This window comes from Balaenoptera musculus, chromosome 9, assembly GCF_009873245.2.
Source record: "Balaenoptera musculus isolate JJ_BM4_2016_0621 chromosome 9, mBalMus1.pri.v3, whole genome shotgun sequence".
NCBI classification, from domain to species: domain Eukaryota; kingdom Metazoa; phylum Chordata; class Mammalia; order Artiodactyla; family Balaenopteridae; genus Balaenoptera; species Balaenoptera musculus.
The window spans coordinates 5,502,131-5,530,125 of record NC_045793.1 but is presented as its reverse complement, the minus strand read 5'-3'; the positions used below and the strand labels follow the sequence as shown (position 1 = coordinate 5,530,125).

At 40.3% G+C, this 27,995-nt stretch overlaps 1 protein-coding gene across 1 annotated transcript in view; it reads left to right on the top strand.

Annotated features, from left to right (window-relative positions):
• The window catches only part of GALNTL5 (polypeptide N-acetylgalactosaminyltransferase like 5), an 80,739-nt gene that overhangs the window by 7,067 nt on the left and 45,677 nt on the right, over nt 1-27,995 (top strand). The window contains exons 2-4 of the mRNA XM_036863620.1: nt 7,350-7,470; nt 15,785-15,951; nt 19,148-19,270. Of these exons, the coding sequence (XP_036719515.1) occupies nt 7,350-7,470; nt 15,785-15,951; nt 19,148-19,270 (411 nt within the window). The remainder of the gene's footprint in view (nt 1-7,349; nt 7,471-15,784; nt 15,952-19,147; nt 19,271-27,995) is intronic.

The following is a 27,995-nucleotide window of genomic DNA, read 5'->3' as shown; positions in this document are numbered from 1 at the left end:
TCATCCTCATCAGTTCACTCAGTCCCATGTAATTCATTTTTTTTTTTCATCTTGATCTTTTGTTAGCACTTTTATGAGTTCATCAGTTTTTCATTAGAGTTCTGAAAATGCTTATTCATTCAGTTCAGCAGTACAGTCAGTTACCAGAAACCTGTACTTGTCAGAGTCTTTTCCATGAATTTCTTGAAGATGAAACCCTTTTATAGGAACATATTTGCAAAATCATCATAGTACACCCAGAACTGTCTGTAAATGACAAAAGACTTAAAAATGACCACGGTTAAAGATTTGATGAGAGTTCATAATAATGCAGTTGACAAGAAAATTAGTTATTTCTGAGACATACATTTTAAAGTAATAACTAGGATTATTACTTATAACATTATACCAGAACATATAAGATTTTTAGAAATTTCATGTAATGTCTGAAACATTTATATTCACATATTTCCATACATATTTCCATACAAATACAAATATAAGATTTTTAGAAATTTCATGTAATGTCTGAAACATTTATATTAACATATTTCCATACATATTTCCATACAAATACAAATATAAGATTTTTAGAAATTTCATGTAATGTCTGAAACATTTATATTAACATATTTCCATATAAATAACCCAATGAAAGTTTAGTATTAGTTGTTTTGTTTGTTTTTTTATACTGCAGGTTCTTATTAGGCATCAATTTTATACACATCAGTGTATACATGTCAATCCCAATCGCCCAATTCAGCACACCACCATCCCAACCTCACCGCAGTTTTCCCCCCTTGGTGTCCATATGTCCATTCTCTACATCTGTGTCTCAACTTCTGCCCTGCAAACTGGCTCATCTGTACCATTTTTCTAGGTTCCACATACATGCATTAATATACGATATTTGTTTTTCTCTTTCTGACTTACTTCACTCTGTATGACAGTCTCTAGATCCATCCACGTCTCAACAAATGACTCAATTTCGTTCCTTTTTATGGCTGAGTAATATTCCATTGTATATATGTACCACAACTTCTTTATCCATTCGTCTGTTGATGGGCATTTAGGTTGCTTCCATGACCTGGCTATTGTAAATAGTGCTGCAATGAACATTCGGGTGCATGTGTCTTTTTGAATTACGGTTTGCTCTGGGTATATGCCCAGTAGTGGGATTGCTGGGTCATATGGTAATTCTATTTTTAGTTTTCTAAGGAACCTCCATATTGTTCTCCATAGTGGCTGTATCAATTTACATTCCCACCAACAGTGCAAGAGGGTTCCCTTTTCTCCACACCCTCTCCAGCATTTGTTGTTTGTAGATTTTCTGATGATGCCCATTCTAACAGGAGTGAGGTGATACCTCATTGTAGTTTTGATTTGCATTTCTCTAATAATTAGTGATGTTGAGCATCTTTTCATGTGCTTCGTGGCCGTCTGTATGTCTTCTTTGGAGAAATGTCTATTTAGGTCTTCTGCCCATTTTTGGATTGGGTTGTTTGTTTCTTTAATATTGAGCTGAATGAGCTGTTTATGTATTTTGGAGATTAATCCTTTGTCCGTTGATTCGTTTGCAAATATTTTCTCCCATTCTGAGGGTTGTCTTTTCGTCTTGTTTATGGTTTCCTTTGCTGTGCAAAAACTTTGAAGTTTCATTAGGTCCCATTTGTTTATTTTTGTTTTTATTTCCATTACTCTAGGAGGTGGATCAAAAAAGATCTTGCTGTGATTTATGTCAAAGAGTGTTCTTCCTATGTTTTCCTCTAAGAGTTTTATAGTGTCCAGTCTTATATTTAGGTCTCTAATCCATTTTGAGTTTATTTTTGTGTATGGTGTTAGGGAGTATTCTAATTTCATTCTTTTACATGTAGCTGTCCAGTTTTCCCAGCACCACTTATTGAAGAGACTGTCTTTTCTCCATTGTATATCTTTGCCTCCTTTGTCATAGATTAGTTGACCATAGGTGCGTGGGTTAATCTCTGGGCTTTCTATCTTGTTCCATTGATCTATGTTTCTGTTGTTGTGCCAGTACCATATTGTCTTGATTACTGTAGCTTTGTAGTATAGTCTGAAGTCAGGGAATCTGATTCCTCCAGCTCCATTTTTTTCCCTCAAGACTGCTTTGGCTATTCGGGGTCTTTTGTGTCTCCATACAAATTTTAAGATGATTTGTTCTAGCTCCGTAAAAAATGCCATTGGTAATTTGATAGGGATTGCATTGAATCTGTAGATTGCTTTGGGTAGTATACTCATTTTCACAATGTTGATTCTTCCAATCCAAGAACATGGTATATCTCTCCATCTGTTGGTATCATCTTTAATTTCTTTCATCAGTGTCTTACAGTTTTCTGCATACAGGTCTTTTGTCTCCCTAGGTAGGTTTATTCCTAGGTATTTTATTCTTTTTGTTGCAATGGTAAATGGGAGTGTTTCCATAATTTCTCTTTCAGATTTTTCATCATTAGTGTATAGAAATGCAAGAGATTTCTGTGCATTAATTTTGTATCCTGCAACTTTACCATATTCATTAATTAGCTCTAGCAGTCTTCTGATGGCAGTTTTAGGATTCTCTATGTATAGTATCATGTCATCCGCAAACAGTGACAGTTTTACTTCTTCTTTTCCAATTTGTATTCCTTTTATTTCTTTTTCTTCTCTGATTGCCGTGGCTAGGACTTCCAGAACTATGTTGAATAATAGTGGTGAGAATGGACATCCTTGTCTCGTTCCTGATCTTAGAGGAAATGCTTTCAGTTTTTCACCATTGAGAATGATGTTTGCTGTGGGTTTGTCATATATGGCCTTTATTATGTTGAGGTAGGTTCCCTCTATGCCCACTTTCTGGAGAGTTTTTATCATAAATGGGTGTTGAATTTTGTCAAAAGCTTTTTCTGCATCTATTGAGATGATCATATGGTTTTTCTTCTTCAGTTTGTTAATATGGTGTATCACATTGATTGATTTGCGTATATTGAAGAATCCTTGCATCCCTGGGATAAATCCCACTTGATCGTGGTGTATGATCCTTTTAGTGTGTTGTTGGATTCTGTTTGCTAGTATTTTGTTGAGGATTTTTGAATCTATATTCATCAGTGATATTGGTCTGTAATTTTCTTTTTTTGTAGTGTCTTTGTCTGGTTTTGGTATCAGGGTGATGGTGGCCTCATAGAATGAGTTTGGGAGTGTTCCTTCCTCTGCAATTTTTTGGAAGAGTTTGAGAAGGATAGGTGTTAGCTCTTCTCTAAATGTTTGATAGAATTCATCTGTGAAGCCATCTGGTCCTGGACTTTTGTTTGTTGGAAGATTTTTAATCACAGTTTCAATTTCATTACTTGTGATTGGTCTGTTCATATTTTCTGTTTCTTCCTGGTTCAGTCTTGGAAGGTTATACCTTTCTAAGAATTTGCCCATTTCTTCCAGGTTGTCCATTTTATTGGCATAAAGTTGCTTGTAGTAGTCTCTTAGGATGCTTTGTATTTCTGTGGTGTCTGTTGTAACTTCTCCTTTTTCATTTCTGATTTTATTGATTTGAGTCCTCTCCCTCTTTTTCTTGATGAGTCTGGCTAATGGCTTATCAATTTTGTTTATCTTCTCAAAGAACCAACTTTTAGTTTTATTGATCTTTGCTATTGTTTTCTTTGTTTCTATTTCATTTATTTCTGCTCTGATCTTTATGATTTCTTTCCTTCTGCTAACTTTGAGTTTTGTTTGTTCTTCTTTCTCTAGTTTCTTTAGGTGTAAGGTTAGATTGTTTACTTGAGATTTTTCTTGTTTCTTTAGGTAGGCTTGTATAGCTATAAACTTCCCTCTTAGAACTGCTTTTGCTGCATCCCATAGGTTTTGGGTCGTCGTGTTTTCATTGTCATTTGTCTCTAGGTATTTTTTTATTTCCTCTTTGATTTCTTCAGTGATCTCTTGGTTATTTAGTAACGTATTGTTTAGCCTCCATGTGTTTGTCTTTTTTACGTTTTTTTCCCTGTAATTCATTTCTTTTTTTTTTTAATAGTTATATTGCTTTTTTTTTTAATTAATTAATTAATTTATTTATGGCTGTGTTGGGTCTTCGTTTCTGTGCGAGGGCTTTCTCCAGGTGTGGCAAGTGGGGGCCACTCTTCATCGCAGTGCGCGGGCCTCTCACTATCGCGGCCTCTGTCGTTGTGGAGGACAGGCTCCAGATGTGCAGGCTCAGTAATTGTGGCTCACGGGCCCAGCTGCTCCGCGGCATGTGGGATCCTCCCGGACCAGGGCTCGAACCCGTGTCCCCTGCATTGGCAGGCGGACTCTCAACCACTGCGCCACCAGGGAAGCCCCCCTGTAATTCATTTCTAATCTCATAGCGTTGTGGTCAGAAAAGATGCTTGATATGATTTCAATTTTCTTAAATTTACTGAGGCTTGATTTGTGACCCAAGATGTGATCTATCCTGGAGAATATTCTGTGTGCACTTGAGAAGAACGTGTAATCTGCTGTTTTTGGATGGAATGTCCTATATATATCAATTAAATCTATCTGGTCTATTGTGTCATTTAAAGCTTCTGTTTCCTTATTTATTTTCATTTTGGATGATCTGTCCATTGGTGTAAGTGAGGTGTTAAAGTCCCCCACTATTATTGTGTTACTGTCGATTTCCTCTTTTATAGCTGTTAGCAGTTGCCTATGTATTGAGGTGCTCCTATGTTGGGTGCATATATATTTATAATTGTTATATCTTCTTCTTGGATTGATCCCTTGATCATTATGTAGTGTCCTTCCTTGTCTCTTGTAACATTCTTTATTTTAAAGTCTATTTTATCTGATATGAGTATTGCTACTCCAGCTTTCTTTTGATTTCCATTTGCATGGAATATCTTTTTCCATCCCCTCACTTTCAGTCTGTATGTGTCCCTAGGTCTAAAGTGGGTCTCTTGTAGACAGCATATATATGGGTCTTGTTTTTGTATCCATTCAGCCAGTCTATGTCTTTTGGTTGGGGCATTTAATCCATTCACGTTTAAGGTAATTATCGATATGTATGTTCCTATGACCATTTTCTTAATTGTTTTGAGTTTGTTTTTGTAGGTCCTTTTCTTCTCTTGTGTTTCCCACTTAGAGAAGTTCCTTTAGCATTTGTTGTAGAGCTGGTTTGGTGGTGCTGAATTCTCTTAGCTTTTGCTTGTCTGTAAAGCTTTTGATTTCTCCATCAAATCTAAATGAGATCTTTGCCGGGTAGAGTAATCTTGGTTGTAGTTTCTTCCCTTTCATCACTTTAAGTATATCATGCCACTCCCTTCTGGCTTGCAGAGTTTCTGCTGAGAAGTCAGCTGTTAACCTTATGGGAGTTCCCTTGTATGTTATTTGTCATTTTTCCCTTGCTGCTTTCAATAATTTTTCTTTGTCTTTAATTTTTGCCACTTTGATTACTATGTGTCTTGGTGTGTTTCTCCTTGGGTTTATCCTGTATGGGACTCTCTGCGCTTCCTGGACTTGGGTGGCTATTTCCTTTCCCATGTTAGGGAAGTTTTCGACTATAATCTCTTCAAATATTTTCTCTGGTCCTTTCTCTCTCTCTTCTCCTTCTGGGACCCCTATAATGTGAATGTTGTTGCGTTTAATGTTGTCCCAGAGGTCTCTTAGGCTGTCTTCATTTCTTTTCATTCTTTTTTCTTTATGCTGTTCTGCAGCAGTGAATTCCACCATTCTGTCTTCCAGGTCACTTATCCGTTCTTCTGCCTCAGTTATTCTGCTATTGATTCCTTCTAGTGTAGTTTTCATTTCAGTTATTGTATTGGTCATCTCTGTTTGTTTGTTCTTTAATTCTTCTAGGTCTTTGTTAATCATTTCTTGCATCTTCTCTATCTTTACCTCCATTCTTATTCCGAGGTCCTGGATCATCTTCACTATCATTATTCTGAATTCTTTTTCTGGAAGGTTGCCTATCTCCACTTCATTTAGTTGTTTTTCTGGGGTTTTTTCTTGTTCCTTCATCTGGTACATAGCCCTCTGCCTTTTCATCTTGTCTGTCTTTCTGTAACTGTGGTTTTTGGTCCACAGGCTGCAGGATTGTAGTTTTTCTTGCTTCTGCTGTCTGCCCTCTGGTGGTTGAGGCTATCTAAGAGGCTTGATGGGAGGCTCTGGTGGTGGGTAGAGCTGACTGTTGCTGTGGCGGTCAGAGCTCAGTAAAACTTTAATCCACTTGACTGTTGATGGGTGGGGCTGGGTTCTCTCCCTGTTGGTTGTTTTGCCTGAGGCAACCCAGCACTGGAGCCTACCTGGGCTCTTTGGTGGGGTTAATGGCAGACCCTGGGAGGGCTCACGCCAAGGAGCACTTCCCAGAACCTCCGCTGCCAGTGTCCTTGTCCCCACGGTGAAACAGAGCCACCCCCCGCCTCTGCAGGAGACCCCCCAACACCAGCAGGTAGGTCTGGTTCAGTCTCCCCCAGGGTCACTGCTCCTTCCCCTGGGTCCCGATGCGCACACTACTTTGTGTGTGCCCTCCAAGAGTCGGGTCTCTGTTTCCCCCAGTCCTGTCGAAGTCCTGCAATCAATTCCCACTAGGCTTCAAAGTCTGATTCTCTAGGAATTCCTCCTCCCGTTGCCGGACCCCCAGCTTGGGAAGCCTGATGTGGGGCTCAGAACCTTCACGCCAGTGGGTGGACTTCTGTGGTATAAGTGTTCGCCAGTCTGTGAGTCACCCACCCAGCAGTTATGGGATTTGATTTTACTCTGATTGTGCCCTCCTACCGTCTCACTGTGGCTTTTCCTCTGTACTTGGACGTGGGGTATCCTCCTTGGTGAAGTCCAGGGTCTTCCTGTCAATGATTGTCCAGCAGCCAGTTGTGATTCTGGTGCTCTAGCAAGAGGGAGTGAGAGCACGTCCTTCTACTCCGCCATCTTGGTTAATCCTCTACATTTGGTTTTTTATTACCATCTAAGAGTTTTTATCTTTTAATGGGAAATTTATGCCAACTTCATTTACTGCTATGACTGATATGTTTGGGTTGTCCTCTGTCATCTTGTATTATTCTCTCAAACAGAGTTTTGGGAGAGGGACTTCAGCTCCCATTCTCCCACCTTCCCTAAATCCCTCAGTTAATATAATTTCACACGACAGTTGCAAATCATGATGGGACCAAGGAGGCTGAGCACTTCCTTCTCTGGAGAAACTGAATGACTCTAGGGTAGCTTGTTGTTCATACTTTGCTAAGGAATCGGCTTTGACTTGTGTGAATACTTTGATTTTAACCTTGTCTTCTGGGAGTAGTTTAGGTTCCAGGAAAGCTACTCTGACATGTTATAAAAGGAGTGAATTCAGGATATAGTTGTTATTGTCTTTTATCAACGTGATGGTAGTAAACCTATACTTATGTGACTAATACCTTTTCTTGCAGGTAAGGATTTTAACTATTCGGACCCAGAACTTATTCATGGATATTCAAAATATGGATTTAATTCCATTATCAGTAAAAACTTGGGCAACCACAGAGATGTGCCAGATACCAGGAATAAAATGTATGTTCCTCCTGATATTTTTTTTTACATATTACATAGTTTCAGATATACAACATAATGATTTGATATTTGTATATGTTGCAAAATGATCATCACAGTAAATCTAGTTAACATCGGTCACTATACATAGATCCAAAAAAGATTTTTTTCTTGTGATGAGAACTTGTAAGATCTTTCTTAGTAACTTTCAAATATGCAGTACAGTATTATTAACTACAGTCACCATGCTATACATTACATCCCTGTGACATTTATTTTATAACTGGAAGTTTGTACCTTTTGACCTCCTTCACCCATTTCACCCACCCTCTGCCTCTGGCGACCACCAATCTGTTCTCTGTATCTTGAGCTTGTTTTTTTTTGGGGTGGGGGGCACGGATTGTGTTTTGTTTGTTTGAGATTCTACATGTAAGTGAGAGCATATGGTATTTGTCTTTCTCTTCTCTGACTTGTTTCACTTAGCATAATGCCATCAAGATCCATTCATGTTATTGCAAATGGCAAGATTTCCTCATTTTTTATGGCTGAATTATATATATAGATATAGATGTAGATATATAACATATAGATATAGCTATATAGATATATATTACCTTTTCTTTATTCATCCACCCTTGGACACTTAGGTTGCTCCCATGTCTTGGCTTGTAAATAATGCTGTAATGAACATGGGGGTGCACGTATCTTTTTGAGTTAGTGCTTTTGTTTTCTTCAGGTAAATACCCAGAATTGGAATTGCTGGATCATATGGCAGTTCTATTTTTAATTTTTTGAGGAACTTCCATACTGGTTTTCCATAGTGGCTGCACCAATTTACATTCCTACCAAAGGTGCACAAGGGTTCCCTTTTCTCCACATCCTCACCAACTCTTGTTACCTCTTGTCTTTTTGATAAGAGCCATTCAAACAGGTGTGAAGTGATATCTTATTGTGGTTTTGATTTGCATTTCCCTGATGATTAGTGATGCTGAGCATCTTTTCATGTGCCTGTTGCCCATCTGTATGTCTTCTTTGGAAAAAATGTCTATTCAGATCCTCTGCCCATTTTTTAATCAGATTGGTTTGTTTGTTTTTTCAATATTGAGTTGTATGATTTCTTTACATATGTTGGGTATTAACCCCTTATCAGATATATGATTTGCAAATATTTTCTCCCATTCAGTAGGTTGCTTTTTCATTTTGTTGAAGGTTTCCTTTGCTGTGCGAAGCTTTATAGTTTGATGCAGTCCCACTTATTTATTTTTGCTTTTGTTGCCTTTGCTTTTGGTGTCAGATCCAAATAAATCAAGACTGATGTTAAGGAGCTTACTACCTATCTTTTCTTCCAGGAGTTTTATGGTTTTAGGTCTTATATTCATTTAATTCATTTCTAGTTAAGTTGAGGGTATGGTGTAAGATAGAGGTCCAGTTTCATTCTTTTGCATGTAGCTGTTCAGTTTTTCCAGCACCATTTATTGAAGAGACTGTTCTTTCCCCATCGTATATTCTTGGCTCCTTTGTCGTAAATTAATTGACCATACATGTGTGGGTTTATTTCTGGGCTTTCTACTCTGCTCCATTGATCTGTGTGTCTTTTTATGCCAGTACCATACTGTTTTTATTACAATAGCTTTGTAATATAGTTTGAAACTGGGGAGCATGAGTCCTCCAGCTTTGTTCTTCTTTCTCAAGATTGCTTTGGCTATTTGGGGTCTTTTGTAATTCCACACAAATTCTAGGATTGTTTGTTCTATTTCTGTGAAAAATGCCATTGTAATTTTGATAGGGATTGCATTGAACCTGTAGATTGCTTTAGGAAATATGGACATTTTAACAATATTAATTCTTCCAATCCATGAGCACAGAATATCTTTCCATCTCCTTCAATTTCTTTTGTTAATGTCTTATAGTTTTCAGTGTACTGGTCTAAAAACAAGTAAGGTCTAATTTTTAAACATTTACTAACCAGATTTTAATTTTTGCATATTAGAAGTCTTGTAATATAGTTTCCTGTTTTTAGAACTTGAAGTCAGATAATGTCAAGAGCCTACTTCAAAATTCTAGAGCTTATAGTGTAGAGAATATCTTCTCCTTGGCTCAGAGTGTGTTCTAGAGGTTTCCAAGAATTGCATCACCCACAAGTTCTTTTTATTAAATCACCAATGAAGACTTTTGGTCAAAGGGAGATTTATTCCTAATACAAAATGCTTCAGACAGCTACTTATTTTTTTCTTCAAAGTCTGCTTTTTTTTAAAAATTGTTCCTTCAATCGTTTGTGTAAGTGCCTTTTTAAAAAACTTTTGGTAAACTGTATATAACATAAAATTTACCATTTTAACTCTTTTTAACTGTACAATTTGGTGGCATTAAGTATATTAACATTGTTATACAGCCATCGCCATTATCCATCTGCAGAACTTTTCATCATCCCAAACTGAGACTCTGTCTTCATTAAACATTTACTCCCCACTCTTCCCTCCATCCAGTCCCCTGGCAACCACCAGTCTACATTCTGTCACTGTGAATTTTATCTACTCTAGGTACTTCATAAAAGCAGAATCATACAATATTTGCCTTTTGTGTCTGGCTTATTTCACTTAGCATAATGTCCTCAAGTTTCATTCATGTTGTAGCAAATGTGTGTTAATATCTTTTTAATATATTTTAGGTTCTGATGGTTTCTAGCCAAAGAGGGCTGATATCCTCTCTTTACTAAATAAGAAGTACTTAAGGAATATAAGCCTCTTCCAGTAATACGGAGACAAAAGCCATGTTCCAAAAAACAGGGCAAAGTGGGACCCACTTTGTCTTGTTGCAACTTGTGTACAAGACAAACATTTGAAGCCACAAACATAAGAATCAACAAAGTTTCTAGGTAGCTAAATATCACTTATGATATGGCACATTCAAGAGATGTAGTGCTTCAACATTGTAAACCAACTATACTTCAATTTAAAAAAAAGAATAACTATTTTTCACTGAAGAAAAAAAGAGATATAATGTTTGCACATGATGACACAATCTATCTGGCTCATAATGAAAGAAAAAGAATTTAAATTTATTCAAACCATAAAACATGGTAGACATTTAATTTAGAGGACAACTTTTTTTTCTCGATTGAATATTGAACTACCGCAAAGGGAGGTCAATATTTTTGCATGCTTACAAGTTATGAATTTCTCTCCAGGCAGGCCATCATTTCTTCCTCTTAAAACTCATTTTCTAAAATAGTGTAACCACCTTTGCTTCCATTCCCTCATCATATGATTATTTGTTAGAAAAACAGGAAGTTTAGAAAGAGATTGTCCAAAGAAAGAAGCAAACTTGGCAGTTTTAGTATTCAGAATATTAACTTTGTTAATAGGAAATTCAATTCTGTACGAAATACACTTCTGTGTTTAAAATATATGTTAACTATTAGGAGTAACTACTAATATCTAGAATCCAGCAGATTTTCAGCCATTATTATAGTAACTACATCATTCCATTAAATGGAATTTCCATTTCAGCTTTGCTTTTCTTTAAAATTCATATTATTATTTTCACTGAACTAGAGAAATACTTGATACAAATCTTTGAAGAATAGATTTTTTGTTGATTGGTTTTCCAATTCCATTTATTTCTCAACTTTTAAATTTTGAAATAATTTCAGACTTACAAAATTGTTGCAAAAATATTTCATAGAATTCCTGCCTAGCATTTTCTTAGATTCCCCAAATGCTAACATCGTCCATACCCTCAGAACCAGAACAATAAACAAAACCAGCAAATTAACAATACAATACCATTAGCGAATGTACAGACGGTATTCAAGTTTTTACACTTAACCCACTAGTGTCCTCTTTCTGGAAGGATCTAACCCAGGACTACAGACTGTGTGCAGGGTTCCTGTTCCCTGAGTTTCCTTTCATCTGAAACTGTTCCTAAGTCTTTATCTTCCATGACTGTGACAGTTGTAGAGATCTAACCAGTTATTTTGTAGAATGCTCCTCAATTTGAGTTTGATGTTTCCTTGTGATCAAATCCGGGTCATGCATTTTTGACAGGAGTACCATGGAAGTAATGTCATATCCTTCTCAGCACATTGTATTAAAAGGCGCACGATGTCTCTTTGTCCCATTACTGGTGAAGTGACTTGTGGTGAAGTTAATTTGATCACTTGATTAAAACGACCCTCAGATTTTCTGCACAGTAAAATTACCATTTATCCTCTTGTAATTAATAAAGGTGCAGATTTCTTTGAAATGTTAATTGTGAAAAACCTGGAAAATATAAAAAAGCATAAAAAGGGAAAGTAAAAACACACATGATCCTAGGGATTTTTCTTCTGTCTTAATGCACAAGGTGTCACCTAACTATTTCCCCCCCACTTGACACAGAGAGATCATCGCTGTCAGGATGTTAGTGTATATCCTTCCAAAATGTATAGACACATACACGTATTTATAAGTAGACAGTAAGCATACAATATAATCATATCATTTTTATGAAAATGGGCTTTACTTTTTATATTCTACAATGTGTTTTTTTTAACTTAACAACATATCGTGGAGAACTTTTTCAAAGCATTACACATAAAATTTGCCTCATTCATTTTAACAGTTGAGAGCAGTTATCCATTGTATAAATATACAGTTTCCCCATTAAGAGAAATCCTGGTTGTTTTTAATTTTTCAACTTTTCAAAAATGATGTAATAAACACTCTTGTGCACATATTTTTATGCCCTCATGTTAGTATATATGGAGTAAAGATTTCTGGAATGAGATTGCTCAGCCATCGGCTCATTTTTCTTCTCTAGAATTTTATATAAATAAAATTTACGCAGCATGATTATTTTGAAATTTAGCCATGTTGTTGCAAGGAGTTCCTTTTTATTGCTGAGTAGTGCTCTACTGTACGGATGTACTACAATTTGTTTATCCTTTCATCTGTTGATAGGACAGATTGTTTCCGATTTTTGTCTATTACAAATAAAGTTGGTATGAATATTCTTAAGACAAGTTTTGCATAACAGATGTTCTTTTTTCTCTTATGTAAATATTTTACAAGTGGAATGGCTAGATCTTAGGGTGTATGTTTAATTTTTTAAGAAACTGCCATTTTCCTAAAGTAGTTGTACTGTCTTACATTCCCATCAGCAATGAATGAGATTTCCAATTCCTCCACATCTTTGCCAACACTTGGTATGGCCAGTATTTTGAATTTTAGCCATTCTAATAGGTGTGTAGTGGGATCTCATTGTGGTTTAATTGGCATTTTCTTGATGTCTAATGATGTTGTGATCTATTTATGTGTTTATTTGCTATCTGTGTATCTTCTTTATTGAAGTTAAATTTTGCCCATTTTAAAATTGGATTGTTTTCTTATTATTGAGTTTTGAGAATTTTTAAGTATATTTTGGTATAAGATCTTTATCATATTGATGATTACACATATTTTTTCCTAGTCTATGGCTTGTTTTTTCATTCTCTTAACAGTGCCTTTTGAAAAGCAGAAGTTTTTAATTTTGATGGAGTCCAATTGTTTAATTTTATTCTGTTTTTTAATTTACTTTTGCCTAGCCCAAGATCACAGAGATTTCTCTATTGGATTTTCTATGTAGCTGGGCATGACCTATGCACTTTTACTTCTTCCTTTCTAGTCTGCATGCTTTTCTTTTTCTTACTGCACTGGCTAAAACCTCTAATACAACGTTGAATAGAAGAGGTGAAATTGGGCAGCCTCGCTGTGTTCTTGCTCATAACACTCAGCTTTTCATCAGTGAGTGTGATGTTATCTTTAGGTTTTTCATAGATGTTCTTTTTCAGGTTTAGGAAGTTCCCTTCTATCCCTAGTTTGCTGAGAATTTTTCGCCAGGCGGCTGTTGAATTTTGTCACATCCTTTTCTGTGTATTGAGATGTGTGTATCTTTAGTTTGTGAAGATGGTAAATTATGTTGATTTTCTAATGTTAAACAGAGGTTATATTTATGGGCTATCCCCTACTTGGTCATGATGCATTATCCTTTTTATATATTATTGAATTTGATTTGCTGAAATTTTGTTTGGAATTTTATATCAGTGTTCGTGAGGGCTATCAATTTGTATTTGTCCTGACTGTCCTTGTCTGGTTTTGTTATCAGAGTAATGTTGGCCTTGTAGAATGAATTGTGGATTATTCTTTTAGGATTTGATTTTTTTTAATTTTTTTTATTTTTGGCTTCATTGGGTCTTCATTGCTGCACGCGGGCTTTCTCTAGTTGCGGTGAGCAGGGGCTACTCTTCATTGCGGTGCGCAGGCTTCTCATTGCTGTGGCTTTTGTTGCGGAGCACGGGCTCTAGGTGTGCGGGCTTCAGTAGTTGTGGCCCGCGGGCTCAGTAGTTGTGGCTCACGGGCTCTAGGGCACAGGCTCAGTAGTTGTGGTGCGCGGGCTTAGTTGCTCCGCGGCATGTGGGATCTTCCCGGACCAGGGCTCGAACCCATGTCCCCTGCATTAGCAGGCGGATTCTCAACCACTGCGCCACCAGGGAAGCCCCTATCAATTAATTTTAGAGAAACCCATACACATTAGGCTTCTCTTAGGGGTGTAACCATGTGTGACGTGGTTTCAGCCTCCTTCAATATCATTGTCCCGTTCCTCCGAAGGGACTCAGTTTATAGTTTTCTGAAAATGATATACCCAGGACTAAATGTAATCCTAGAGATTGGTCTGAGTAGCCTGAGTTCGCCCTGGACCACCGTCTCTCTCTATTTGGGGGCATCCTCTCTCTCTCTGTGTCTCATCTACTTGCTCTTTGGTCACACAGTGATCCTACTGGAATGCAAGCCTTTTAATCCTATCTGTTTCTGTGAGGCCACATTTTCCCACCTGACGTTTTAGGCCACGTGCAGCCCAGAGCACTCGCCCCCTTTTCCTATCCTCTCAGGTCTTTTCTTGGTTCTCTCATCTCATATTCTCATTCCTTGAAGCACGAGTCCGTTTCCACCCGGTAAGCATGCCTTCTATATCTTCATCTACTCTTGGATAAAAATGTTGACCAGCACAAGGTCTTCTTCAATCCATAAATATCCTGAAAGTCTGTCCAGGATCCCTGTGGAGCTGCCTGCCCAGCATGTCCTTCCCTGGGGGTTTCCTACCCACTGCCCCCTTTTCACACGGTGGCAGTGCTTAGGGTGACTTTCTATTTTGACCCCACTATCTGGCCATGATGGGCACCTAAGCCAAACTGAGGCAGTGAATCCTGTCCTGTGAATTTTGGGGAAGGGGGAAGTCTTACCAGTTTCTCCTTGGATGCTGGACTGTAGAACATGCTGACGTCAGCCGCATTTCCCGCTCTGTGGGGTAAAGGAGGGAAAACAAGCCAGGTTGCAGAGAGAGAATAAGAGCCATGTAAGGAGCCTTGTAGAATAGTGACTGCAAGGCACTGACCTGAGCATTTTACATATTTTAATTCATTGAAACTTCACAACCTATGAGGTAGGTTGATGTAGTTATTGTTATCATTATAATTATTCCCAGATGTAAAGACAAGAGCAGAAATCGAGCATGTCCAGGTGGCTTTCAAGCCTCTGGTTAGAATTGCTCTTGGAGGCTCCAGGTTCCTGCCTGTTGCTAGGTCCTGTGGGACATTTGGGTCCTTTTACAGTGAACCTCTTTCTTATGCTTAAGCTAGTTCCAGTGGGTTTGTCATTTACAACCAAGATATTTCAAAATACAACCAAATAATATAGCAATCCAAACAATACTTAACAGCTAAAAACTAGTATTACTAGAATTCAGGGTCTATTCTTCTCTCAAGTGCACAAAAAAATAGTAAAACATTTTTTGTCAAAGCCTTGGAAGAAATCTAACTACACCATATCCATTACATTTCTTTGTTGCAATAGACTACACAAATGTAAGAACAACACGTGGATTTTCTTTGAAGATAGAACAGTAAAGTTAATTTGAACCTTTCAGTGCGTATAAGCTTATTAATTCGTTTTTATGATAGAAACCAAAAATATAGGTATAATTTGTGTTTAGACTATGTTCAAAACAGAACTAATATTATCAAAGCAGTCTCAGGAAAAAGCAATTATTACTGGCATTAAGAAGGCAGGAATGATTTAGAAAATATTAGAACAACATAAGAAAAGAAATTAAAAATTAAAAATTTAAAAGAAATTAAAAATTAAAGAAATTTTTGTATCTTAATTTTTGTATTTTAAATGTACTGTCGCCTTATTATCATAATCATTGATTAAAGGAATAAAGAGGAAAAAATGTGAATAAAGAAAGGTGTTTGAATGAGTCCTCAAAACATCTAAGACTTTTAGATGAATCATTTTCTTCCTCTTGCTTATGCCTGCAGGTGTCATAAAAAACAGTACCCATCCAACCTACCTACTGCCAGCATTGTCATTTGTTTCCACAATGAAGAATTTAATGCCTTGTTTCGGACAGTGTCCAGTGTCATGACTCTCACTCCACAGCGTATCCTTGAAGAAGTTATTTTGGTAGATGACATGAGTGAATTTGGTAAGATAAGACGCTAATCACCTATCTAATCTACCTTGAAGGCAGCGCTATCTCTGTGGCACTTGAGTTATTTTATACAAAGAACATTTTTCGGTGGGTTTTGAGGCAGGCACTTTGGTGCACTCGTGGCGATGTGAGAGCTGGTGTCTGTCCTTATGGTGTTGGGCTAATGGGACGGTTAGTGCTTCCATGAGACAAATGTAGGGGCAAGCTGGTCTTTAGAGGTCATGCATGACGTTCAAGAAGTGATATCTAGCAAACTGTTACATATAGGATGGATAAACAACAAGGTCCTACTGTATAGCACAGAAAACTATGTTCAATATCCTGTGATAAATCATCATGGAAAAGAATATGTATACGTATAACTGAATCACTTTGCTGTACAGTAGAAATTAACACAACATTGTAAATCAACTATACTTCAGTAAAGTAAATTTTTTTTTAATGTATTTTTTTTTAAACGCATTGTTTACTTTGTTTATTTATTTATTCATTTTTGGCTGTGTTGGGTCTTCGTCTCTGTGCGAGGGCTTTCTCTAGTTGTGGCAAGCGGGGGCCACTCTTCATCGCGGTGTGCGGGCCTCTCACTATCGCGGCCTCTCTTGTTGCGGAGCACAGGCTCCAGACGCGCAGGCTCAGTAATTGTGGCTCACGGGCCTAGCCGCTCCGTGGCACGTGGGATCTTCCCAGACCAGGGCTCGAACCTTGTGTGCCCTGCACCGGCAGGCAGACTCTCAACCACTGCGCCACCAGGGAAGCCCAGTAAATTTTTTTAAAAAGTGCTATCTGAGCTGAGGTCTGAAGGCTGAGTTGGGCTTATATCGATGGAGAGGAAGGAAAAAGTATTTTAGGCAGAGGAAATGGCATTATAAAGGCCCAGAGGCAAGAGAAAACATGGTGAGTTTGGAATAGTTCTGTATTTTATGTAGATTATGTATGAGTATAGTGTTAGGAGAGAGGGGGCAGGGCTGAAACCAGAAACGTAAAAGGGCAGCCCCTCATGAAGGCATTGTTTGAATTTTATTTGGAGAAAATGGGGAACGATTCCAAGGCTTAATGCAGGGGAATGACACAATCCAGGTACTTTACATGAGAGAATTCTAATCACGCCAACTACACTTAATGGCTTATTCCGCCATGTCCACTGGTTTTAAAGAACTATGATACTAGAACAAAATCTGATTACCTCCATTTAGCATTTGAGATTAGCTGTCTATTTCACAACTTAATTACAAACCTCAGGCAAGCCAAGAGGGCCCAGATTAAGGATAAGCTCTTTGAAGTCTGCAGGTTCCCTGTGAGGTGCATTTCTCATGGAAGCAATGTATCTGTATTGGATAAGTTTTCTACCTAACAGTTTACCTAATCCACCGTGAATCTGACCCACTATGGGCTGGGACAGAAAAAGAGGAGGAGAAACAGGAGGAAGAAGAACAGGCAGAGGAAGGAAAGAAGATGTCCCGGGAGGTTCACCTCGGAGAAATAACTGTAGATGCATCAACTCAAAAGTGAAAGGGAACTCAAGCTAATGTCGGCTACATTTAGGAATTCCACTCATTTACCAGGCACTATCACGTATGACATTACTTGTGTGAGAGCCGCGCAAATCAGAGGGGTCCAGTACTGTTTATTTCTGGTCTTGTGCCTAGGAGGGGATGTGGAGGGATGGCCAGGTTCCTTATCTGACCAGTACCCTGAGCAACACATCTGGCCACGTGTGGGGCAAGAAGGCTCCAGTAAAGCCATGAGCAGGCAGCAGGGTGGGGTCTTTGCTGGACTGTGGAGTTCTAACTTCTCACCCAGAAGGACAAGGATCCTCCCACGGAGATGCAATTCCAGGATGACCGGGGAACCTCCCACAGCCTTTCAGAACTATGCCAAGAGCTCAGAGACATACCTGGTGACTTCCTCAGATGTTCTTTAGGCATCAGAAGACTCACTGCTGATGGCTGAGGGATGGCTGGACTGCTGGACCGGACACTGCTTCTCCTCCTGGATCCACGGTCACCTGGTCGGTGGTCATTTCACGCCCCCCACCAAGGAGCTTAGTCTTGGACCCACACAGAACCTCAAACAGGAAATGGGGTGTCCTGTGTCCTGATGAAGCTCAGGATTGATGTACCCCTGCTTTAAATCCGCAGTGATCTCATGTGGGCTCTAGGAGAACTTTCTTCAACTGTAGCTAGTCTTTTCTAGCTCATAGCAGCTGGTACTGCTGATGGAGTCCCTCAGCTTGGGACAGCAGGGGTCAGGGGCCCAGACAGCTGCCCCCACTGAGTTACACGAGAGGCATGTCCAGAGCTGACCTGCTCCTGTCCACCTGTCTCAGCGTCCTGGTCCCGCTCGACTACAAGCCAACGACACGACCATCTTCTGAAGGACCCAAACCCTCCACTTTCCTCTGGGTCCCGGATGTGGGGAGGCGTTTGCAGACATCTGAGCTGAGATGCTGCGCCTGCCCTACAAGCAAAGCTGTGCGGCCTGCAGTCTGCCTCTGGGCAGGGCCCTGGCGCTCTTTTTAAAGACAAGGAAAGAGATCCCTCCTTCTGACGAGGCTACAATGAACCTGCTTCTGTTGTTCCCCGGCCTCTTGATCCAGATTCCTAGGACTTAGGAGTTTAAACCTCTGAGGCATCTGTAGCCATCTCACCAGAGACGACTTCATATTAACCTCCAAGTATCGAGTGACTGTTAGGTACCAGGCTGTGTGCTCGGTGATGGATTTCTTCCTCTCACTGCAGACCTGCAAGAAATATGGTACGTCTGCCTTCTCACAGATGAGGAAACTGAGACTCGAGTGGTGTGATAACCTGCCTGGGAATTATTACAGAGTTAAGAGCACGATTGTTAATAATAAAGTCAAATTGCCTATGCTTTTTCATGCTTTTTCTATTAAAAAGAAAAGAGTTTCTATTAAACTCATGCTTTTTCTATTAAAATTTTAATAGTGATTTATTAAAATAGAGGTATTTCACTAGAAACACAGAAGGATGTTTGCAGTTGATTTCAATGCTGAATCTCTTTTTGTTCACGTTTTGTTCACATTTTATGCACGTTCGTCTGATAAAATTTTCTTTTAAGGTTAGAACGTCCGTGGAATAGCGTAGTTTTTAGGAATCAATCAAAATTGTGAGAAATTGGTTTAATTTCTGTACTTATAGTTTACAATTGTCAATGTTGACTTTTTTTCCAGATGATCTGAAAGAGAAACTAGACTATCACCTGGAAATTTTTCGGGGAAAGATTAAATTAATAAGAAACAAAAAGAGAGAGGGACTGATTCGAGCAAGGCTGATTGGAGCTTCACGTGCTTCAGGTATGAACATGTCGTCGGGAACATGACCCTGTGTCTGCGTCACAGAGATCTTCCTGTCTGTATGGAAATCATCCGCATGGAGACCCTCCATGTCTCCACTGGCGTAAGCAGAAGAGTGGAAATATATTTCAGCCACATGAGTCTTTCATCTTTTTTTCTTTTAGAAACTGCAACCTATTTTTATTTATTTATTTATTTATTTTTGGCTGTGTTGGGTCTTCGTTTCTGTGCGAGGGCTTTCTCCAGTTGTGGCAAGCGGGGGCCACTCTTCATCGCGGTGCGCGGGCCTCTCACCGTTGCGGCCTCTCTTATTGCGGAGCACAGGCTCCAGACGCGCAGGCTCAGTAATTGTGGCTCACGGGCCCAGTTGCTCCGCGGCATGTGGGATCCTCCCGGACCAGGGCTCGAACCCGTGTCCCCTGCATTGGCAGGCAGACTCTCAACCACTGCGCCACCAGGGAAGCCCCTCATCTTCTTTTGATTCTGAAAAGATTCTGCTTCAAAATGTTAATTTGTTATTTCAAATAGAAGATATTCTTTTGCAGGGGTCATAACGTCAGCCTCCTGTCGCAGGATGAGTTCCCCCAGGTACAAACTCTGGGATGGAGTTTTAAATACATGCAGGGAGCCCACTGGGGTGCTCTTGGGAACCACATAAGGGGAGCGGAAAGCAAGACTTCATGGGGAGAGTGGGGCTGTGAAGCAGCTGCCGGCCCACGGGGAACTCTGAAGCTAGGAGGGTGTCAGTTCAGGGCCTCTGGCAAGCAGAGGCCAAGACGAAATGGGAGGCGTGTTTATGGAGAAATGTCTGTGAAGGATAGAGGGGAGAGGGAAAAGCGTGGACCAGAAGCTTCTGGCCTGACACCTGTGGAAAGAGGCAGGGAAGGAAGGGAAGGTTGCAAGCCCTTCAGTCTGCTGTGGGCTCCCAGAAAGGCTCCCAGGGGCTGGTGGGGAGCCCCGAGAGCAAAGACCGCCCATTGGAGGAGTCCTGCATGGGCGCCCCAGTGGCCCAGCTCTTGTTCATCCCCCGCCTGCCCCCCCCCCCCCGCAGTGTGCTTAGTGATTGGCTGGGAGCCGCCTGGGAGGGCATGGCCTTGGTGTGTATACTGCAGAAGATCCCAAAGCTTTGGAAGCTGTCAGACCCCCTCCTCATGGCAGGTTCTCTTGAAGGGAGATCTGAGCGGCACACTCAGGGGCAGTGCAGAGAGGTCCCACCTGGCCCAGGTGAGGGGACCAGACAGGGATGAGGACACCCTCTGCCCCCCAGGGAGGGGGGCATCACTTTGGACCAGGCAGCCACATCCTCGCCAAGGGCGGTTCCTGGGGAGCGGACTGAGTCCCGAGGGGAATCCGAGCATTCTGGCTTTCAAGCTTCCTGGAAACCTGAATGATCAGAGGGTTGTTTGCAGAATATTAAACTAGGACAAAAGGCGATGGGTAATGTTTAAGGGTCTTTCATCAGGCCATGTGGCAATCTGAGGAGATGCCTCTGTTCTTTAGCAAGGCTATTTCCTTATTGAGTAGAAGGCCAAATAAAAGCAAAACCTGGGCTTCCCCGGTGGCGCAGTGGTTGAGAATCCGCCTGCCAATGCAGGGGACACGGGTTCGATCCCTGGTCCAGGAAGATCCCACATGCCGTGGAGCAACTAAGCTCGTGTGCCACAACTACTGAGCCTGTGCTCTAGAGCCCGTGAGGCACAACTACTGAGCCTGCGTGCCGCAACTACTGAAGCCCAAGCGCCTAGAGCCCGTGCTCCACAATAAGAGAAGCCACTGCAATGAGAAGCCCGCGCACCGCAATGAAAAGTAGCCCCCGCTCGCCGCAGCTAGAGAAAGCCCGCGCGCAGCAACGAAGACCCAACACAGCCAAAAATAAATAAATAAATAAATAAATAAAATTTAAAAAAAAAAGCAAAATCTGATTCTTTTTTTCTATGTTGGCCTGATTGAGACATTCTCTTATTTAACTACACAGATAATACGTATTAATTGCCCAAAACGCAATATAAACCACTAAAACTGCGTGGCATGTATCTTTTCAGAACTTTGGTTTTATGCATTAATATACGTATGTGTGTATGTGTGCACACACATGTGCACACATACACACATGCACACATAGATTTAAGGATTTTTAAATATATGGAATCGTACTATCTCTATTGTTCTGAGACTTACTCTTTTAATTTCAATTTAATGTTTTGGAACTTTTCCCATGACAATACTTGAGACTTACCTCAATTTTTTTTTTACTGCATTGTATGGTATTCCATATGGATTCCATAATGGATTGCCATAATTTGTTTAGCCATTTGTCATTTGGTGATTTTTACTTTTTACTATTACTCAAAAAAAAAGTTGTACCGGCAATTCTTGTACATATACCTTTGTGGAAATGAATGCTTATGCCTATGGGATAAATTGCTAAAGGTGGAACTGCTGGGCAAAAGGGAATTCTTATTTTAAATTTTGATGGATACTGCCAAATTGTCCTTAAAAAGATGGCACCAATTCACAGTTCCATCACAGAGTGTAAGAGGGCCCTCTCCCTGGAGCCTAGCTGACACTGGATTATTTGTTACCAATCATTCTAGTGTTTGCCAAATTTGGTCAAAAAATGGTATCCTTTATTTTCTTGGCATTTCCTCGATTGCTAGCAGCGTGGAGTGTTTTTTCATATTTTTGTAGATTTTTTATAGATTTTTCTGTGAATTTGGTCTGTTCCTATCCTTTGTCAATTGTTTGATTGGATTGTCTGTTTGTTACTGATTCGGAGGTGCCTTTATGATATGAATCCTGTATTATATACACCGAGAATATCATTCCCCAGTCTGTGGCTGACCTTCCCATCTTTGTGGATAGTGTCTTATGTTGAACGGAAGTTCACCAAAAAACCCACTTCCTCTTGGTGGACACAGAGCCACCCTGGGCTTTCCTGCCTTCCTTTCAGTAGGAATGGCCTTGTGACTATATTTCAACCACATTTCCTGACCAAGGCTTGTAGGAAGTTGGTTTATCCCCCTCCACACTTTATTCCCCCTTCTGGCTGACTAGGGTGGAGCTGACTGCAGTGACTTTGAAGGGCATGGGTTGAAGATGGAAGAGATCCCATCAGCTTGTGTCCCTGAGTGACCCCATGGAGGAGAGCTTTCCCTCAATCAGGAACCTGCCTTGGACTACTAAATGAGTAGAAATAAACTTTGACTGCATTTGAGCCATTACAAATTTTGGAGTTTTATTATACTAGCAAATAGCTTTAACTTAATAAAACAATCAGGACTTCCCTGGTGGCACAGTGGTTAAGAATCCACCTGCCAATGTAGCGAACACAGGTTCGAGCCCTGGTCCAGGAAGATCCCACATTCCACAGAGCAACAAAGCCCGTGCACCACAACTACTGAAGCCCACATACCCTAGAGCCTGTGCTCCACAGCAAGAGAAGCCACTGCAGTGAGAAGCCTGGACACCTCAACGAAGAGTAGACCCCGCTCACCGCAACTAGAGAAAGCCCTCGTGCAGCAACAAAGACACAATGCAGGCAAAAAAAAAAATCAGATTTATCAATATTTTTCTTTATGATTTTTGTGTCGTGTTTAAGAGATTCTTCCTTACTCCATGATCATGACGATATTCTACATTTTTTAAAATTTTGCTTTTTTACGTTATATTATTAACCTACCTAGAATTGATTGTTCTGGGAATGGTGTAAGGTAAGAATCTAATGTCATTTATCCTTTATGGCTAACCAGTTATCTCCATGCCATTCATTAAATAGTGCAGTCTTTCTTCATAGATTACAGTGCTACTTCTATCACTTACATCTGTATATTCCTGCATTTGATTCTGGCTTCTCTCTTCTCTCTATTATTATATTTGTGTATTTCTAAGGCTAATCACACCCTCTCTTGATTAGGATAGCTTGATAAGATGTTTTTATAACTTGTAGGTCAAATATTTCCATGTCATTCTGCAAAATCATCTTAACTTACGATCATCCCATTAAGTTCCACAAAAAATCTATTGAGATTTTCACTGGAATTGCGTGGAGTTTACAGATTAAAATGGGAGAGAATTTACATCTTTTTAATGATGTCTTCCCATTCATGGACATTTATTCAGATCTACTTTTATATTCTTTCAATAATGTTTTGTCATTTTCTCCATAGATACCATGTGCAAAGATTTATTCCTGTTTATCTTGGTTTCTTGTGTTTTTTAAATTGTGATTTGGGATCTTCCTGTTGCATTTTCTAATTACTGGTATATAGGAATGAGATACTTAAAAAAATTTTTTTTTTAATATTTGGCTGCGTTGGGTCCTCGTTGCTGCACGCAGGCTTTCTCTAGCTGCAGCGAGCGGGGGCTACTCTTCATTGCGGTGCGCGGGCTTCTGATTGCAGTGGTTGCTCTTGTTGCGGAGCACAGGCTCTAGGCGGGTGGGCTTCAATAGTTGTGGCTCGCGGGCTCTAGAGCGCAGGCTCAGTAGTTGTGGCGCACGGGCTTTGTTGCTCCTCGGCACGTGGGATCTTCCTGGACCAGGGCTCAAACCCGTGTCCCCTGCATTGGCAGGTGGATTATTAACGACTGCACCACCAGGGAAGTCCCTCTCTTGCATTTTCTGTCAACTGAAAATAGACAATTTTCCCTCTTCCTCTCTAACATTGAATTGGAGTGGCAATAGTAGGTCATCTTTTCCTTATTCCTAACTTTAATGGGAACAATTCTAAATTTTCACTTAAATATTGTATTTACCGATATTAGTTTCCTCGGGCTGCCATAACAAAGTACCACAAACCAGCTGGTTTAAAATAATAGAAATTTACCGCCTCACAATTCTGGAGGCCAGAAGTCCAAAATCAAGGTGTCAGCAGGGCCACGGTCTCTCTGAAAGCTGTAGGGGCGGGTCCTTCCTTGTTTCTCGCAGCTTCTGTTGGTGGCCGTCAATCACTGGCTTGCAGCAGCTTCCCTCCGGTCCCTGTCTCTGTGGTCACATGGCCTTCTCCCCGTGGGACTAAGGACACCAGTCATATTGGGTTAAGCACCCACCCTACTCTAGTAGTACCTCATCTTAACTAATGACATCTGCAACACCCTATTTCTAAATAAAGTCACATTCTGAGATACTAGGGGTTCAGACTTGAATATGTCTTTTGGGGAGGACATAATTCAACCCGTAACACTGCCATAGAGTTGTGTTTTTTTAAGGAGAAGAAGTCTTATTAGTTTTTTAGTTTAGAAATTTTCAAACCCACAGAGCACTTCTATACCCTCATCTAGATTCACTAGATGTTAATATCTTACAACACCCGCTCCATTCATACATAATCTCACTTCCTCTCCATCCCTTCCCCCGCCACGCACACACATCATCTACGTTCAAAATTAAGAAAGGCTTAGAATTTTCTCTTTTTTTTGGTACTGTTTTCTTCCACTGATACTTTGCTTTATTAGACTCGTAGAATGAACTGTATGGTTTTTCCTCTTTTTCTTTTTTCTGAATATCTACATAAGGCAGATTATGTAGATATTTGGAAAATTACATAAAACTGGCCTATAAACTATCCAGGCACTGGTATCATTTTTGGTTTCCTCTATAATCCAGGTATTTTTTTAAGTGAATTTTAAAGTTTCCAAACATAAGGGATTTTTAAAAAAACATTTATTTTATATTTGTTTATTTGGCTGCATCAGGTCTTAGTTTCGGCACGCAGGATCTTCGTTGTGCATGCGGGTTTTTAGTTGCGGCACGTGGGATCTCTTTTAGTTGCAGCACGTGGGATCTAGTTCCCTGACCAGCGGTCAAACCCGGGCCCCCTGCACTGGGAGCACAGAGTCTTAACCACTGGACCGCCAGGAAGTCCCCAAACATAAGGGATTTTTCTAAATTGTCTTTTAATTGCTGATTACTAGCTTAAGTGTATCATGGTTAGAATTTCTGGTCTGTTGTTTTGTTGCGATCTCCTTTGTGTCTTAAAGCTGGGTCAGAGTTTCAAAACATCTATGTGTATTTGAAAAGAATAAATTTTCTCTTTTTGGCTGTAGGTTTTATATATATCTAATTTTGTTGGTCAAATACACTATATTCTTATGCATCTAATTTGACTTGACATAAATAGTAATTTTGTCAGTGCTTGCTATATCTATCAGTCAGTCTATATTTGCTGCCCCCCGCCCCCGGCCCTGTGATGTAGGCTGCCTAGGCTAGGCTTTGCTCCAGGATTAGAAACTGTGCGATCCTGGGGTGTGGGCAGGTGAGGCAAGAGCTGGTGACCCGTCATTAACTATTCATGTAGGCACTCCTCCAATCAAGGATTTATCTAACACCTCCTATGTGCTGTCCGTGAACATTTATTCTTTTTTTTAAAATTTTTATCAACTCTATTGAGATAACAATTTACATAAAATAAAGTGTACGCATTGAACATGGGTAATCGGTTTTCATACAATGCTAACGTGTACTTGCAGGTTTAGAGTTGTGTTAGCTTCCCGAGGAGCTGATATTCGCATTCTCATGACGTCACTCTATCTCTTCTAGAGGCTTCAGATTCGTTCCCCGCTATTGCTCTGACCTCATCGCTTACTCACCTCCCCTTCACTCTACCCCAGTGGCACTGACCTTCTTGCTGCTCCTCAAACTTACCGACTATACTTCTATCTCAGAGGCTTTGCGTGTGATTTCCCCCCCTGGAATGTTGTTCTTCCAGACACCTGCATGACCTGTTACTTCACTTTGTTCAGTTCTCTGTAAACACATGTCGCCTTATCAGAGAGGCCTTTCGAAATCACCCTGTACAAAACAGCAAGCCCCTATTCCTCTCTGTCATCCTTCCTCTGATAGATTTTTTTTTTTGTAATATTTATGGCTACCTGTCTGCTCAACTGTGTGGGTGCTACTGCCCACGTGATGACTGAAGTTGCCCTTAAATTGCAGTAGCTGAGACTTCCCTGGTGGTCCAGTGGTTAAGACTCCACGCTTCCACTGCAAGGGGCACGGGTTCGATCCCTGGTCGGGGAACTAAGATCCCACAAGCCACAGGGCGGCATAAACAAATAAATAAGTAAATAGATAAATTGCAGTAGCTGAGACAGCCGTGTGCTGTGCCCTCGGGCAGGAAGGAAAATGACAGCAACTGGGGGCATAGTTCCATCAGGGAGAATTAGAAGGTGAGGGTTTTGCAAAGTGGAGACAAGGTGAGAAAGAGAAGCTATAATCAGATGGCCTGAATCTAAAGGAAAGGGAACTTTTTTTTTTGCGTGGGAGCAGAAATGTTATGGTTCAGAGGCAGCCATAAGTAGCTGGGAAATGCCGATGTTGTCCTGGACCCAAGGATTCATGCAGTCGGGGAGGAAAAGGAGGAACTTTCTATAAGTAATGTTGCTGGGGAAATAGCATCTTCTAGGGAGAGTTCGGGCTTACATAGGCAAGAAGGTCTGTAGGAGAATTTTGTGGAAAAAAAAATTAGTGTAGGGAAATTTACTTTAAATAAGAAAACTGTGGAAAGGGTAAAAGGGTAGTCCACAGTGGAAGAAGAAGTTTGGGGGAATAAATACAGGGCAATCTGGGGGTGAGAATGGAGTATCTTCTGCTGAATTGGCCTGGATGGTCAGCAAGCGGCCAAGATGGCAGAGATGAGGTGTAGATTCAACTGCTGTCCTAAAAGCAAAAGGTTAACAAAATCTGTCACGCTGTTGAGAGCTTGCATTGTTGCTTGACATTCACACAGAATGAGAGACGATTTTGTTGCCTAATATGGTAGACAGAATAATGCCCTTCCCCAAAGAAGGCATCCTAATCCCCCAAACCTGTTAATATGTTACCTTATGTGATTAACGTTAAGGGCCTTGGGATGGGGAATGAGCCTGGATGATCCAGGTGGGCTCACTCTAATCACATGAGCCCTTAAGACTGGAAGACCCTCCAGGCTGTGGGCAGAGGGTCAGAGAGATGTGTGTGATGACTTCATCCACTGTAGTTGGCTTTGAAGATGGATGAAAGGGACCAAGGAATGTGCGCAGTTTCTAGAAGCTGGAAAAGGCTTCTCCCCTAGAGCCTCCGGAAAGGAGGCCAACCCCTTGATTTTTTAGCCCAGGAAGACCTATGTTGGACATCTGACCTACAGGACTGCAAGAGAATATATTTTTGTTGTTTTATGCCACTAAGTTTATGTAAAGAACACTAATATATCTAGAAAGAGACCTCTCTGTAGGTGCTTGACCTTGAGCTGGAGGGTGGTAATTATCTGACTTCCTGACAGTTCAGCTGCTTCTGGAATTGCAGCTGCTCAGGCTGACCGGGAAGCTTTGCAGGTGGGAGCAGAGGGGCCAGATGGTTTTGGGTAGAGGGGCCCTTGAGCAGCTTCTCCAAAGGCAGCCTGTGCAGAGGGCAGTGTCTGACTCTCCGCCACAAACATCCAAGGGAGGTGACACAGGGTAATACAGAGAGCACTGGTTTTCGAACCAGAGCCATGGTTTCAAGTTTGGTAGGTGCCAGTTACCAGCTACGGGATCTTGGGCAAGCCACTTCTCGAGCCTCAGCTTCCGAATCCATGATATGGGAACAAAGATATCTAATATAGTTGTTGGAGTGATTGAATGAGGTAATTATGAACATTTTTTTTTAAGCATTAAGTATTAAACAAATGCTTATTAGAAAGTGATTAGTATAAATAATTAAAATATAAATATTTAATTTACATGCTTCAAAATGGTAAAATACATAAAATAA